Genomic DNA, 16,976 nt, shown 5'->3' with positions numbered 1-16,976 from the left:
AGTGGCTCCATCCCCTGAGGGGAATATCTTACAGTGCTCACACTTCTAGTCTCTCATTCATATGCAACCAGGGTGGACCCTGCTTAGCTAAGGGGATTGCCTTTGTATGTAGTCCGGAAACTACAGTTGGAAGGGCCTTCTCCACTGCTGCCCCAAAGCTTTGGAATGCACTCCCTGCTGAAATAAGAGCCTCCCCATCTCTGACTATGTTTAAAAAGTCCTTAAAGACTCACTTGTTCACCCAGGCTTTTAATTAAATCCTGTTTTAGTAGTTTTTAACATTGCTGTAAAATTTTTAATTGTTGTAATATTTTAACTTTTTCTTTAGTTATTTGTATTGTTTTATTGTAAACCACCCAGAGACGCAAGTTTTGGGCGGTATACAAATATGTTAAATAATAAATGAATTTTAAAAATGACGCACACATTTTGTTCTTTGATATCCAAACCCAAGTTCAAAATGTCAGCAAAGAGAAGCCTGAACAAAGAGAAGTCAATTCTAATTTTAATTAAGAGAACTTTTCCCCTCTGCAAAACTGGTATCCTCCCTTTTTGAGCAAGTGCTCACCGTATTCTGGAAGCTTCACAAACTCGGAGGCCTCGCTGGGTAAGCTAATGCCCCAAGGATTGCTGGCGCTGACTCGGAACTGATATTCACTGCCCGGTGTGAGATCTTCCATAACGAGGTAGGTGTCCAAAGTTGAGGCAACAGACTGCTGCCAGACCTGTGACCCTGTGTTTTATGGGAGTGGGGAGAGAGAGGAAGATAACTGGCATGTATATGTGACTCTAGACTCCGGACAGGGAAGACAGGCTGCCATGTTCTCGTGACCCTCCCCAAATTACACCCACATTCAGATTTAATTTGGCCCTGACTATGTTTCAAAACAAAATCCCCAGTGATTTTAAAAGCCATGCTTATTAAAACAAACAGTGGGTCCTTTTGTCTTGTTGTGTGGGCCTGACCTAGACACATAGCAACACAAGGTGACCGTAGGGCTGGCGTCAGGGTTGGCCAACACAAGCACCTCAACCATGGCCAACCCCCCGAGGTCTGGTGGAAACGGATGGGAGCCACTAGTGCGGCTGCTGAGAAGCAGGCCAAGCTGCTGGCGTTGCATTCATACCTTCTTCTCTGTATTCCACTGTGTAACCTGAAATCGTGCAGTTCCCTGTGCTGGATGGAGGCAACCAGCGGAGAATCACTGAGGTGCAGCTCCTTTCCTGAGCAATAGGGCGATTTGGAGCTGCTGGGACACCTGAGTTGCAGAAACAAACATGAGAAAAGAGTTACAACTGCTGCTGTTTGCAATGCATGAAGAATCCAGCTCCTTAGAAGCGAGGTTTGCTAGAGTAATCCTGTGCACAGCAGAATCCTTGCACAGCAGAGAAGACTATGGTGGTCAGAGCCAGAAACTGTATTCTTTTCCCCTCTGGGGAAAATCAATGCTGGGGTTGGGATTTCACTGGGGAAAGGGGTTAATACCCTTCTTCAGAGCTGTGTCCTTGGTCCAATTCAGCCTCCCCTTTGACACTTAAAAAACCACACGAGAAATCCAGTTACGGATCTCCCACTGTTCTGTCTGTCTTGACCCCAGGCTGACAATGGGCCAAGTTACACATCTAAGTCACTGACAATCAGTGATGTGGTTTGTGTTCTTCTTTCAAAGAATGGCATGTATGGGAGCTGATCTACATGTGCAGAAAAACGTGCCTTATACATTCCTCCTAGGTTTGTGTTACTTTAGAGTACAGGTATGTGGGAAGGCAGAATGACATATTTTGAAACAAAATATCCCTAGGCCCGTGTTTGTCTTGTAGTGCTAATGTAAGGGGAAGACCATGCCAAGGAGAATTGATGGGTGGAGGAAAGATTAAGGACCCCTTCTCATTCCTTATGTTGCCACACACGATACTTTTTGCATATAAGAAACTATTACAGCAGGCTGCGGCCTACCCTCTCTTTCTTGCTGACATGCTACCTGTTCACAGACAGAGTGTGTGTGTGTGTGTGTGTGTGTGTGAATATTCAGTTCCTTGCTTGCATTTTGAAGTATTACAGGCCCAAGAAAGTGCATGATTTTTCAGAATCTGCAGATAGCTAAGAGAACCTCTGTGTTATCCACAGAGCTACTTCAGTGATAACACCTAGGGAAGGCCCCCATGCACCCCAACTGCCCCCCCCCCGATATTCCCTTTACCTAGAACTGCCATATGGAAAAGAGGACAAGTTCCCTGTAACTTTAATAAATGCACAGAAGAGGGATTTTCAGCAGGTGCAGCTTGTCATTCAGGGGGAAAAGAAAAGCTGCCATGCTGAAATTACCTCTTCTGTGTATCTGTTAAAGCAACAGGAGACCTGTCCACTGCCAGCCCTACCTTTACAACTTCCATGTAACATTTGTGTCTGTGAGAATGTTTTCAGAATACATCCAATGAAGGCATTCAAGTAAAAACTGTTACATAAAAGTCAAAGTAGTTTTCCCCAGAAGTATCCAGGAGCAGGACAGTATTGCTACAGACAAATGGACTCTTGCAGTGCAAATACCATGCAAATAAAATAAAGGTAAATGGGTGTGGGTGATGGGTGAGAATCCAGTACCTTGTCCTGTAGGGCTGGTATGATCATAAGAAGCTGCCTTATAGTGAGTTAGACCATGGGTCCATTTAGTTCAGTGTTGTCAACTGTGACTGGCAGCAGCAATTCAAGGTTTCAGGCAAGGATCTTTCTCGGGCATCACTGGAGATGCCAGGGATTGAACCTAGGATCTCCTCTGCCACTGAGCAGCAATTCCTCCTCTTAGGCTGAGTAAATAGATGGCATATTCATGCTGTTAAACTGAAGATTTGCAAGGCACCAGGACCAAAATCAATGGAAGCTCTGGTTGTGCAAATATACAAAAGTCTCCGCAAACTACATATTGTGCCTGGGGAAATGCTTGACTAACAAGCTGAAGGTTGCCAGTTCGAATCCCCACTGGTATTATGGGAAACACCTATAACAGGCAGCAGCGATATAGGAAGGTGCTGAAAGGCATCATCTCATACTGCGCAGGAGATGCCAATGGGAAACCCCTCCTACCACAGACAACCACAGGGCTCTGTGAGCGCCAGCAGTCGAAATCAACTTGACGGCACACTTTACCTTTACTTTAAACAAAATGTAAACCGGGGGGACTTCACTACCTTGCACTTTGATTGTAGCTGAAGTGGATGTTGTTCCTAGTTCGTTCGTTGCCACACATGTGTAAATACCACTGTCTTGGGGCATCAGATTACAGATCTTCAGAGTAATTTCACCCGAGTCACTGTAGAGAAACAAAATGTCACTACAGTATTTTAATTGTTGTTCTGATAAGCTTTTATACGGCCTCTTTTCATGTTTTGTTTTGTTTTTTGCAGACAGTCTCCAATGAAGGTATTTTGTTTTGTTTTCAAAACATATGTCATCCACTTTGAGAAAGTTACTCCCACTGGTTATGTTTTTAATTGGGTGCCTCCTTCATTTGGGGTTTTCTCTTCTAATGGCTAGCAGGGTGATTGACACAGAAAATAAGAACCAATGGAAAAAAACAGCCAAGCAGCATCCCTTTAATGTTTTTTTTGGTGGTTTTTTTGGTAGATGCTGATGAACTGGTCACTACTTTTGTAAAGAGCAATCATGAATGTTGGAGATGGAGTTCCAGTGCTTCGAGCTTTTGCACCAACTATCTAATGACCACTAGGGGCATTGAAAGTAGATGCCAGAGGTGCTCTTACCCCAGGACTTTGGGGCTGAAGTTCAGGGCCTCCACAGCCCTGGGGGCTCCCAAATCCTCTTTAGTCTGTCCTGGGTAGTGTGGTCACCCGGCGGAGCATGATGTTGCTTAATTTGCAGGGGAATTGGGGCCTCCAAAGGCCTTTAGGTCCAGGCTCCAAAACTACCTCGGTGCAACTTTGGTAGAGGTAGCCAGTGAGGGTCTCCTTTACCTGTCCTTGCTTTCCTCTACTCTATGACCCCTGCTTTGATGCCTCAGGTGCTTCCTGTGGTGAGTCTGTTCTACTTCCTTTTTCCTTGGAGAGCAGATGAGAGCATCTCTCTCTCTCTCTCTCTCTCTCTCTCTCTCTCTTCATCATGTAGCTGATAGGATAGGTCTTTCCTATCCCAAATTTACTTCACCAATAAACTAGTTACTTAACTTAGAATCTACAGTGATCTCCACGCGTGTTACTTAAATAGCTACAACAACTAAACTCCGCACTCTATAACTGGAGTGGTAGCTTCCTTGGTGCTTTGCTAAACAACCACAAACCCCAACAATGAATACAGGTACTGCCCTGATGGATGAGGGATTTTGATCTCCATAAACACTGTTCTGTATCACCAGATAGGCAAGTTTGTAGTGTGCACTATCACTGTGGCTCTCTTCTTGTCCTAATGCCGACAGGGGAACCCTGAAGCTGGGGTTGGTGCCAGCATGCTTCACAGCACTGACTCGACATACCTTTCCTGGAAACACTGTAAACCTTCGAGGCATTCCAATGCAATACAGATGTCCCACAGAGAAGACCAACATTTCTCTCAGAGTTGCTAAAGGATATCCCAAGCATCATTTCCAGAAAATGCTTGCAGCCATAGAGCTTAAAATGCATGAAAATGTAATACAGGAAAGAAGAATATTCCTTTGGGGCTCTGGGTTGTACTCTGTGACTTGTTTTTCAGGTGCTTTGTGTGTGTGTAGGGAGGGGGGGATCACTCACTGTCCATTCTGACTTGAACTCCTCTTTGAATATTTTATTTATTTATTCCAATATTTATATCTCCTGCTCCCACCAGTACAATATTGCTTGGAGTGGATCACAAGAATAGTAAGACAATAAAACAATATAACATCTTTTAAAATAGCTAAAAAGAGGATCCAATTAAGACCTTAAAAGCTGGAAAAAACCAAACATTTAAAAACCCATCAGCCACAGACTGTAGATAAAAACACGAAAAAGCCTCTCTAAAAAGATAGGATGACTTTAAGTGCTTGTTGAAGATACTGAGAAAGAGGAAGCATGTCAAAACTCCTCCAGGAGGATATTCCAAAGCCAAGGGGCCACAACCAAAAAGGCCCTGTTTCTTTTCCACGGCTGAGGGCAGGGCCTCAGATGCTGAACAGAGGTCCCTGGCAGCAGAATCCAGCTCCCATTTTGAAAATGTCCTTGACTCCATCTTATCATGTGGTTGAGTTTCAGTTATTGCTTCCAAGGGATCTGGGCAAGGGTTTTGGAAAGGTCCAGCTCTGGATCCTTGCCTTTCATGGCCTATATATCTAGCTGTAGGAGTGTGATCAAAGAGAGAGGGGGAGTGTTCCCTTGAAGGAGGGCATGGTTCATCTGCCTCTGATCCTGACTAACTTAGATATTTACAGGCTAGTATTCAACTTAACTTTTTTGGGCAAGGTAATAGAACTTGTGTGGTGATGTCTCAACTGCAGAACCTCTTGGGCAAGATTATTTTGATTAACTTCCATTTGGTGTCAGGCCTTAGGATAAAACCATCTTGGGTCACTGTGGCTGACAATCTTTACTCACAGATAAATGAGGAAGTGTGCTGGTGCATTTTCTCAGTGGCTTTTGATACCATTGATCATGTTATCTGGCTGGGCGTTTGGAGGCACCAATAATCATGTTGTGTGTAAATTCCCAGAGTGGTCCTGCGAGTTGATTTCTAACTCGTACATGGACTGTACCATGGTGCCTTACAGACCACCATATCCCCCCACATAGTTTAAGGTCTTTGGATGAGGCCCTTCAGAGAGAGGGTGTGTGTCTAGGCTTCAGGGAAGAGACTTTCTTAGTGGTGGATGGATCTTCTACCTTTGGAAACTGCATTGCAGACACCCCCACCAGCCCTGCTCCAGTGAACTGAAATGCCATGGCCTTTGAAACAGGTGTTTCTAGGGAAGCTATTTTTAGCTGCTGCTCTGGGGGTGTGTTTGGGTTTTTTTGCACAATTAACTGATTTTGCATATTTTATTGTAACAGTAAGCTACTCTTGATGCTCCTTGGAGCTATAAAGCCAGACAGAAAGAGAAAACGCACAGGATCCTCTTCTTAAGATTTACCCTGCAGTGGAGCTATTCACATGCGCACTGAAAACCGGGCTAAGGAAGCCCAGCCCGGTTTTCGGTGTGTGTGTGTACTCCTAGGATCAGGCCCAATCCTGGCAGTGCCTCAGTGGCAAACCGACCTAGGCAGCCACCCTCCAAAACGAGGTTAGTCCTAAGCCTGTTTCTATGATTGTCTCTCAGCCGTGTCTGCTTGCAGCCATGGCTGGCAGACTGAGGAGTTCCCAGGCAGCTTCGGGGAGGGGGGGATCCCCATAATGCACTGAACTCTCACGGTGAGCTCCAGGGGGTGGGGCGACGCGTCCCAGCACCCCGGCCCTCCAAGCTACCAGCAGCAGCCGGTAGTCATCTGGGTGGGCGATCCACCCACTGAAGAGGACACCGCCGGTTGTCTGCGGGGAGGTAAGCTCTTTAGGGCTTCCTCCCCACTAACCCTATTGCCCCTTCTCACTGCTCATGAGAAAGGGCTCAATGTGTCTTGAAAACAGAACGGAGAGCCAGAACGGTGATGCCTGTGGTTAGAGCATCTGTGTGTGTGTGTCCACTTTCCGATCTCCACTCAGCCATAGGAACTTAGGAAGCTGCCGTATATTGAGTCAGACCATTGGTCTATCTAGCTCAGTGTTATCTTCACAGACTGGCATCGGCTTCTCCAAGGTTGCAAGCAGGAATCTCTCTCAGTCCTATCTTGGAGAAGCCAGAGAGGGAACTTGGAACCTTCTGCTCTTCCCAGAGCGGCTCCATCCCCCAAGGGGAATATATTACAGTGCACACACATCATGTCTCCCGTTCATATACAACCAGGGTGGAGCCTGCTTAGCTAAGGGGGCAAGTCATGCTTGCTGCCACAAGACCAGCTCCCCTCTCCATGAAGCTCATTGGCTGACTCTGGGCCAGTCCCCATTTCTCAGCCTAACCTTCTTCACAGGGTTGTTGCAAGGATAAGATGGAGGGGTGGAGAATGTAATATGCCACCTTGGGCTCCTTGGACAAAGGGTGCAATAGAAGTGTACCTAATCATAACCGCTCCTTAGATTATCACTGGTGTGAGTAACCAATCCTTTTAAAGATAATGAAGAAAGCAGCTCTAAGTTACTAGCCAAGATAATGTGTCAACAACCAGGTTAACATTTATTTGGCTTGTGGGAGTAGAGGGTAAGGCTAGTTTTCAAATTCTAATATCTTAAACTAGCACACCTACACCACAATCTTATGCATGTTTACTTGGAAGTAAATCCTGTGTTCAGTGGGGCTTGCTCCCACCAGGGGTGCACCTAGGTAATTTGGGCACCCAGACCACCCAGCCACAAGGCCCCCGAATCCTCCTGTTGTGGGGCCCATCGCCGAACCTCCATTAAAAAAATTATTATTACAGCTGCCGCGTGCCCCACCAAACTTCCATTGTTGGTTTTTTTAATTACTACTGTGGCTGAGGGGTGGCTGCCAGGGGGGGGGGAGCAGAACAGCCCTTCTCCCCCCTCCCCTCCCCCAGCAACAGTGGAAGCAAGAGCTACGCTGGGCCCATCTGTTCAGGCCAGAGTCTTTTGCCAACTGCGAGGCGCGCCTACGAAGTTGAGAGATCGGCACAAGCATGTGACGTTGCTCCAGCCCTCGCCGCAGGGGGGGAGGGGAGAAGGGAGAAGGACTGCTCTGCTCCCCCCACAGCAAACACCCCTTGGCTGCAGTAGTAATAATAATATTTTTTAAAGGAGGTTTGGTGGGGCGGGAGTGGGATGGCTGCCGGAGGGGGGCCCCCCTGGGACCTTTGAGGAACGGACTGGTTCCCCAAGGTCTGGGGGTTAGAGCACCTCTGGCTCCCACATAAAGTGTGCACAAGAGCACACGCCTAATGTGCTGGTTCATACGGACTCAATAGCTGGACAGTTTCTGATGCACTCACATTTGGGAGGGATGAAATGAATACCTTTGTACCATCACAGGACTGAATGTAAAAAGCAAACCTACCAGGAGGAAATTGTATATGCAGCTGTGCTGCTGTCGTTTTCAAGGATGTTTTGATCTGGCCCTTTCCAGGTGATGGTTGGTTTTGGTCGTCCACAGACTTTGCACTGCAGCATGACTGTGTCTCCAAGTAAGCATGTGATGTCCACTAAGGGCACGAGGAACTCTGGAGCCACTGGATCAAAGGTTATACATACAGATAACATTACATTCACCAAAGACACAAAATTTGCCACAGGATGCTGAAGGTATCAGATGTGCCTCATAGATGCCTTTGCATCAAATACTATTTGGAGAGGATACACAAAATAATACCCGAAACCTCCTGTTAAACTAGCTGTCAAAATAGTTAAAGCAAGATTGGTTGCACAAGCAAAGAATCTGCTTTCAGATGGAATTTGGGATCCTAAAGATTTCAGTATCCCCCCCCCCCTTTCAAAGCTGTGTGTAGCCTTGATGGTTCTATCTCCATATTCAAAAATATCTCCATATTATTTCTTTCCTCTCTTCTCTTCCAATGCCTCTTAAAAAAAAAGTCTCTTAACGATTTGCAAACCAAAATCTTAGAAAGCAGCACAACTCATCCAAAGTTAAGCGAGTGCAAATATGCTTAATTTATAGCCTGCAGAACTGATCTCCCCCCATCCATTTGTATGATCTCCTCTCCATCCATTTGTATGATGAATAAAAGATATTGTGTTTTCATATTCTGACCCCAAAAGAGCAACATGAAATAGGAAGTTAGAAGGAAAGTTCCTGAAGCCATTTTTATTTCAGAGCTGCTGTGTTTTTAGCCCTGCTGCTAACCAAGCAAAGAGGCACCTATGTGGCGATTCTCTTATATTTAGCAGGGTGAGAGCAACTGGTCCAATTCAGCCACAGCACAGTATCCTTCCAGTGGCTGTTGCTGGTACCTGCTGTATGTTTTGTTTTAGATGGTGAGCCTTTAGGGACAGGGGATCATCTTATTTATTTTTCTACGTAAACCGCTTTGAGAACTTATGTTGATAAGTCATTGTAGTAGTAGTTCTGTTAAAGCTTTTGCAGTGGCAAAGCTTCAGAAAGAAACCTCTTCCTACTGTTTGATCTTGCAGGAGGAGAGAATTGAAATATGCACATCTTTTCCCACTTGTAAGATGAGTTCTTGAAGGGAGAAGATGACAAAGAACTTTGGGCATTGAAGCCTCTGGGAGGTTGTGGACATTAGCAGGAATAACTGAGGCACCATAATCAATATGGGGCTGAAGATCAACCTCATTCCTTTTTAGTACCTACAGTCCTTTCCAGAGCCATTATGAGTTGTCTTGAGAGCAAGACTGCGATATACAAGTGGATCATCTAATCCTGAGATATTACTATCCTGAAGATCTTATGAATGAATAAGCCCGCCAAAAACTCTTATCAATAATATCTTTGCAGTATAGGATGGTATGTTCAAGTGGGGAGAAGTTACAACTTCTATACAGAATCGAGGTGCAGTCGTTCTCACAGACAATGACAATGGACTCCGTTGCAGTCAATACATACTGTGTGATGAATTCTGTAGTGCATGCCTGTGCTAACCTGCTGCTGCCAAGTTGCAAAACCAAAATGTAAGTATTTGAAACTGGTACATTTTTAATTTCAGCATTAAAAGGTGCCTCTTCAGAATTAATTCTATTCATTATTTGTAAAGTTGATACTGTATTTGAAATATCTACATTCATGAATTGTAAATTACTTCAAATAATAATTGAGAATATTTCAAGGCCATTTGGTAAGAGCTGAGGATTTCAAACTTTCCACCTTGAGGAAACTTTTATGGAGCTTCGCCATATCGTTCATAGAGCCCCTCACATTCTGAAGAATTCGGGCGGGGGGGTATTCTAAGGCAGTAACCCCATTAGTATAGGGCTTATCATCTGCTGGGCCTCAGTCACAGAACAAGGTCAATGCTCGGCAGTGTGGAAGCTAGGCAGTGTGGAAGATTGACAGTAGTATACAAATCATTTTCCAAGGAAGTGTGCCATATTTGATTTTTCCCCATTAAAAAAATTAAATTGCCAGTACCAGGAGTTGGCATCACTGGGCAGCTGCTGATGGCTCACAGCCTCAGAAAAATCCACTCCCAATCACTCAGCCCCTCTCTGTACCCATAGCCTTCAAAAGGTGGCAGTCTCTTAGCCAAGAGAGTAGTGGTTCCATTTTCACCTACTATCACCAAGGTAAGCCCTACCATAAATCATTTTGAAAACCACTGGATTGGAAGAACTGAAATCCACATAAATAATTAAAAATAAACCTAATCAATTTAAATATGAAGCAACCAATCTCAAAAGCCAATAAATCAAATTCAAATGAATTCTAAAGCAGCATTCACCTTTGTGAGAAGATGCAGTTACAATGAATATTCATCCAGGTATTATTATAACATTCACATTTGATTGGTTTGTATTGAACATCGTGTATTCCTCCCCTTTGTTTATGAGATCACAACTGAGTAGGGTCCAAACTGGCAAGTTCACCATACAATTAGATTTCTTAGGGTTGTGGATAGCGTATGTTTGGAATCTTGCATGCATTTCTTTCCTGGGCAATTTCCCATAAAGATAAGATTTCCCAGGACTCCTTTTTGCCAAGAAAATGAAATCCTGTGCTTTGTATTGTTTTTCAAGCAACATCATGGAAACAATCTCACTGGCACATTTCTGTCTTTAACTCACCTTCCTGGATGAAGTTTGGGTTGATGATCTGAAAAAGAATGTATAAAGAAATAGGGGGGAAATAGAGACTTGTTTAATTTCTCTTTTCATTGTCCAGTTAATCTTGGCAAAGTAAGAGAGTTGGAATAAAGACTGGTGAGAAAACTAAAGGCACTTCTGGAAGGTTCTGATTTGTGGCCCTGGGCTCACACCATCCAGCACCAGAGGCGTAACTAGGGAAAATGGCGCCCGGGGCAAGCACTAAAATGGCGCCCCCCCCCCAACATACTACATTATACTTAGGTTTTTCCTCACAAGCGGCCGCCGCCAAGCCAGGCCACTGACTGGCCGCCAGGTGCCAGCAAAGCAATGGGGGGGTGCAGGCGGCGTGGAAGGGACCGCTCATGGGGAAGGGGGCACCAACGCACTTCCTTGACTGCTGCAGCGCTGCTGCACTGAGCAGGAAACATTTGTATTAAAATTTTTTTTTTAAAAAAAATGGTCATGGCGGCGCCCCCCACGTGACCAGAAAAGATGGCGCCCGGGGCACGTGCCCCCCCTGCCCCCCTATAGTTACGCCTCTGTCCAGCACTCCTGATCTCAACATCTGCATCATATTTCAACCCACACAGATAGGAAAGATTTATGGCAGTAAACACAAATGCACTCCTGCCCCAGGTGGAGGATGCAGTGCTGAGTAAATGAGCTGCAGCCTCATCCTCGTGTCTTAAGTTCTTATCACGCTGTCTCTTCTGGCACCTCCATTGGCCGGTGGACCCACTGCTCCTTTAGCAGTCAGCATGACTGAAGGGAACTACACATAGTCCATGTAGCCAAACTGCTGCTGTTAGCATTGGACTGGTCTGGATTGTCCTGACAGAACATAAGAATTGCCTTGTTGGACCATCACATCAAAGAACGATCTAGTTCAGAATTCTGCCAACAGCAGCCAGTCCATTGTCTCTGAGAAACTCAGAAAGCAGGGCATGACGGAAGTGACATGATGAAGATAATATTCATCTCCTGTTCAGTGTTCTTATTGCTCATCAGAAGTATAGTGGCTGACATGGGGAAAATCACTCCAAGTAATCCAATTGAAATTGAAAAGACAATGTCCTTTCAATTTCAATGGGACTACTTTGAGTAGTTCTCCTGACCACTTCAGCCAATCTCTCCAGACATGAAGTTTCAATGCTTGATTATCAGGACTAAGAGCCACTGAGAAAACAATCCTCCATGAATTTGCCTATTTATAAACTGCTGAGCATCAATGCATCTTATGGCAACACATTATGTAAGTTAGTTAGCTATGTGTTGCTTGGAAAAAAGTGCTTGCTGCCTTGCTATGCTTCATTTTTGGGCTGTCTAACCAGGAGCATAAGAAGCTTTCTGTCAGAGTTCAGTCTTACCTAGTAGGGTAGTTAATTACATTATTTTGTGGAAAGACAACACTGATCAGTAGCTGATGAACTTCAGGGGGAAACTAGCATTTCAGGACTCGTACAAACATAGTCTTTACTTGCATTCTACTTCCACGTTGCTCTGAAATGCCAGTAATATTAGGAACATAGGAAGCTGCCATATACTGATTCAGACCATTTGGTCCATCTAGCTCACTGTTGTCTTCACAGACTGGCAGCGGCTTCTCCAAGGTTGCAGCCAGGAGTCTCTTTCAGCCCTCTCTTGAAGAAGTCAGGGAGGGAACTTGGAAGCTTCTGCTCTTCCCAGAGCAGCTCCATCCCGAGGGGAATATCTTACAGTGCTCACACTTCTAGTCTCCCTTTTGTATGCATCCAGGGCGGACCCTGCTTAGCTATGGGAACAAGTCAGGCTTGCTACAAGACCAGCTCTCCTCTGCATACTATATTGTATACTAGCATTCCAAAAGCTACTTATTGAATAATTGATGTGCCGAGTCACACCATTGGTCCATTTAGCTCAGTATCATCTACCCAGACTGGCAGCGGGCCTTCTCCAAGATTTTAGGCAGGAGTCTCTCTCAGCCCCATCTTGGAGATGCCAGGGAGGGAACTTGGAATCTCCTGCATGCAAGTAGGGTCAGAGTGGCCCCATCCGCTAAGGGATGCTCACACATGTAGACTTCCATTCATATGCAACCAGGGTAGACTCTGCTTAGCAAACGCAATTAGTCATGTTTCTTACCACCATTGTTGAGCATTGTTATTGAGAATGAACATGCACTGAAGTGAAAGGAAAACATTTAGCACAATTAGCCAACCAGAGGCCTGTCTTGAGTTTGCTGGACAACAGCTCCCATAATTCCTGGCTATTGGCCATTGTGGCTGCGGTTGATGGAAGTTAGTCCAACAACAGCTAGAGTGCACCAGGCTGGCAATCCCTGCCATGTACACAACCAGAGCAGCTGATCAAGTATATCTGAAGCTGGCTGGCTGGCAAAGGTAATCCTCTTGAATTCACACCAGCTCCTGTTTTAACTGGCTCTGTAGCTAGCTGATGTGTATGAGCTGTGTGTACTAGAATACCCACTGTAATTCTGTTCTAAAGGCGAAGTGTGCCGTCAAGTTGATTTCCACTCCTGACGCCCACAGATCCCTGTGGTTGTCTTTGGTAGAATGCAGGAGGGGATTACCATTGCCTCCTCCTGTGCAGTATGAGATGATGCCTTTCAGCATCTTCCTATATCGTTGCTGCCCGATATAGTACCAGCGGGGATTCAAACCGGCAACCTTCTGCTTGTTAGTCAAGATTCTATCCTAGCAAGCTTTAAAGTTGCTGGAGGTACCCACTTAAAAAGAAAAAGACACCACACCCTGTGTCTTCCATGGTAACCAGTGGTGCCAGAGGAGTTTGTTTGTTTGTTTATTTATTGTTGCATTTATATACCGCCTTTCGTTAAAAGACAACCCCAAGGCGGTTTACAAAAGTTAAAACATACAATAAAAAGACAATAAAAATATTAAGCTAAAAAATATAAAAACAAACCAAATTTAAAATCTATAAAATACAAGCATAAAAACAATACAACAGATAAAAACACACAGAAGCAGCAGCAAAAACGATTATGTAAAAGCCAAGTTTTAACAAGCTTTCTAAAAGCCGTGATGGAGTCCGAGGAGCGAATGGCCACTGAGAGAGCATTCTAGAGTCTGGGGGCAGCAACAGAGAAGGCCCTGTCCCGCATGCACAACAACCGAGCCTCCCTCATTGTCGGCACCCGGAGCAGGGCCCCCTCAGATGTCCTCGTCAAGTGGGCAGCAACCCTTGGGAGCAGGCGGTCCCTCAAATACCCCGGGCCCAAACAGTTAAGGGCTTTAAAGGTCAAAACCAGCACCTTGAATTGGACCCGGAAATGAACCGGCAGCCAGTGCAACTCTTTCAGAATGGGGGTGATGTGCTCCCAACGGGCAGCTCTGGATAAAACCCTAGCTGCCGTGTTTTCCACTAGCTGCAGTTTTTGGATATTCTTCAAGGGCAGCCCCACGTAGAGCACGTTACAGTAATCCAGCCGTGACGTGGCTAAGGCATGGGTAACCGTGGCCAGATCTGCCTTCTCGAGAAAGGGACGCAGCTGGCACACTAGCCGAAGCTGTGCAAAGGCACCCCTGGCCACCGCCTCCACCTGAGCTTCCAAAAGCAGAGCCGGGTCCAGTAGTACCCCCAAGCTGCGTACTTGCTCCTTCAAGGGGAGTGCAACCCCATCCAGAACCGGTAAAATCTCCTCATCCCGATTGGCTCTCCTACCGACCAACAGTACCTCTGTCTTATCCGGATTCAATTTCAGTTTATCAGCCCACATCCAACCCATCACAGCCTCCAGCCCCCGATTCAGGACATCTACCAGCTCCCTAGGATCAGATGACAAGGAGAGCTAGAGCTCAGTGTCATCCGCATATTGCTGACAACTCAGTCCAAATCCCCGGATGACCTCTCCCAGCGGCTTCATGTAGATGTTAAACAGCATGGGGGACAAGACCGATCCCTGCGGGACCCCACAAGCCAACGGCCACAGGGCCGAGCAGTAGTCCCCCAGCACCACCTTCTGGACCCTTCCCCCAAGAAAGGACCGGAACCACTTCAACGCAGTGCCTCCGATTCCCATACTCGAGAGGCAGCCCAGAAGGATACCATGGTCGATGGTATCGAACGCCGCCGAGAGGTCTAGCAGAACCAACAGGGACGCACTCCCCCTGTCTAGTTCCCAGCGTAGGTCATCCACTAGAGCGACCAAGGCAGTCTCAGTCCCATACCCGGGGCGGAAGCCAGATTGAAAAGGGTCCAGATAATCCGTATCATCCAAGACCCTCTGCAGCTGGGACGCCACCACACGCTCCATCACCTTGCCCAAGAAGGGAAGGTTAGACACAGGTCTATAGTTATCCAGGTTGGAGGGATCAAGGGAGGGCTTTTTTAATAGTGGTCTTACCACCGCCTCCTTGAGGCACGATGGCATCCTGCCCTCCCATGTAGCCATGTTAGTCTGTAGCAAAAACCAAAACAAACCACAGAGCTTCGTGGCAGCTTAGACGAACACATTTATTGTAGCATTGGTATTATGAACTACAGCCAACTTCATCAGTTGCATAAAGTGTTATCCTCAGTAAGTAGGTAGGGAGATAGATAGGGGTGTGTTTGCGCGTGCGCATGCAGTGTAAACAGTGAGGCCAAATAGTCATTAAATGCAAGAGGGACAGACTAGTCTTATTCTGTGTACATAAGATAAGCAGAGTGACAGCTCACAATGCGGTAATCGTGTATAACAGAATCCTCCTGTTAATTAACTGTAATCCTGTAGTTAATGAACACTGTAATATGATTGAAATGCATAATTTTGATTCAGAAGTGTATGGATACAATCAGATCTTGGTAAATTCTAATTCAAGTGTCTTGCACTGTGGTTTCACTTTGATGTTCCTCAGCTGAAGGATGGCACTTTTTCTTCTCTTCTCGCCCCCACCCCCACCCCCAGATACAACATACATACATATACTTGCTGAGGATAGCATTTCATACATCTGATGGACAGTAGCCCATGAACGATTATGCTAAATCTGATTGCTCATCGTTTACTTCACAAGACTCCTTGTTTTGGTTTTTTTAAAGCCCTTTTCCCTACATGGTAAAGAGCTGCACAAAACGGTCTCCACAATATAGCTATGACCGCTGAATGAACATATCACCAAGCTGGAATATAGAGACCACAGACTGAGCTCACTTGGGCATAGTGCAAACACACCATTCAGACATGATGTCGTCCAATTGTACAGATGTCTGCACACTGGTACACGTTTGGGTGTGAATGGCTGTACCTGTGAGGAGAGCTGATCTGAGGAGGAGAGCTGGTCTTGTGGTAGCAAGCATGACTTGTCCCCTTAGCTAAGCAGGGTCTGCCCTGGTTGCATTTGAATGGGAGACTTGATGTGTGAGCACTGCAAGATATTACCCTCAGGGGATGAAGCCGCTCTGGGAAGAGCATAAAGTTTCAAGTTCCCTCCCTGGCTTCTCCAAGATAGGGCTGAGAGAGATTCCTGCCCGCAACCTTGGAGAAGCCGCTGCCAGTCTGTGAAGACAATACTGAGCTAGATAGACCTATGGTCTGACTCAGTATATGGCAGCTTCCTATGTTCCTGTGTGTTCATTTTAAATGTGAACCTGGATTGAAGCCCCCTGAAATGCAGGAAACAGATAGGCAGTGTAAGTGTTATACCTGTATTCAACACAACTTGTAAATAACAGTACCTGTGTACACTGTACACTTGTTGTACAAGTGTTGAACGTAACATGTGATTAGGGCACAACACTTGCACAGAGCTGACATTTCATAATTTCAGTTTTAACATTTCCCAAATGCTAAAGCAGTTCAAATTTCACTTTTGACCTTTGGAGGGACGCAGGGAATAGCTTCAGAAAACTATGTCTTGAAGTCTTGTTGATGGAATTAACACTCTAATCCCTCAATCCAGGGATTCTCAAATTTGGGTCCCTAGATGTTGGGGGACTACAATTCCCATCATCCCCAGCCACAATGGCCAAAGGTAATGCTGAAAAAAGTCAGAATATACATTTTAGTTTTTGAACACAGATATACTTATTTATTCCAGAAATTGCTCCCAAGTTCATTTCAGGTCTAGCATAGAGGTGAATGTGAACACGAATCATACTTTGCTTCAGCAGCAGAGGGCAGTTTTGTGCCAGAATTGGTGAACTGAGTGAATTGCTCAAAGCAACTGAGCTGCTCTGCTGCTGTCACCCAAACCCA

The 16,976-nt window shown here is 45.6% G+C and overlaps 1 protein-coding gene across 1 annotated transcript in view; it reads right to left on the bottom strand.

Annotated features, from left to right (window-relative positions):
* The window catches only part of KALRN (kalirin RhoGEF kinase), a 920,107-nt gene that overhangs the window by 15,089 nt on the left and 888,042 nt on the right, over window positions 1-16,976 (bottom strand). The window contains exons 19-23 of the mRNA XM_053244916.1: window positions 10,760-10,787; window positions 8,061-8,232; window positions 3,187-3,308; window positions 1,128-1,259; window positions 569-733 (exon numbers count right to left, since the gene is read on the bottom strand). Coding sequence (XP_053100891.1) covers window positions 569-733; window positions 1,128-1,259; window positions 3,187-3,308; window positions 8,061-8,232; window positions 10,760-10,787 — 619 coding nt within the window. The remainder of the gene's footprint in view (window positions 1-568; window positions 734-1,127; window positions 1,260-3,186; window positions 3,309-8,060; window positions 8,233-10,759; window positions 10,788-16,976) is intronic.

The sequence above is a fragment of the Hemicordylus capensis genome, chromosome 1 (assembly GCF_027244095.1).
Source record: "Hemicordylus capensis ecotype Gifberg chromosome 1, rHemCap1.1.pri, whole genome shotgun sequence".
NCBI lineage: Eukaryota > Metazoa > Chordata > Lepidosauria > Squamata > Cordylidae > Hemicordylus > Hemicordylus capensis.
The sequence above is the reverse complement of the archived record's forward strand: the minus strand, read 5'-3'. Positions and strand labels throughout refer to the sequence as shown.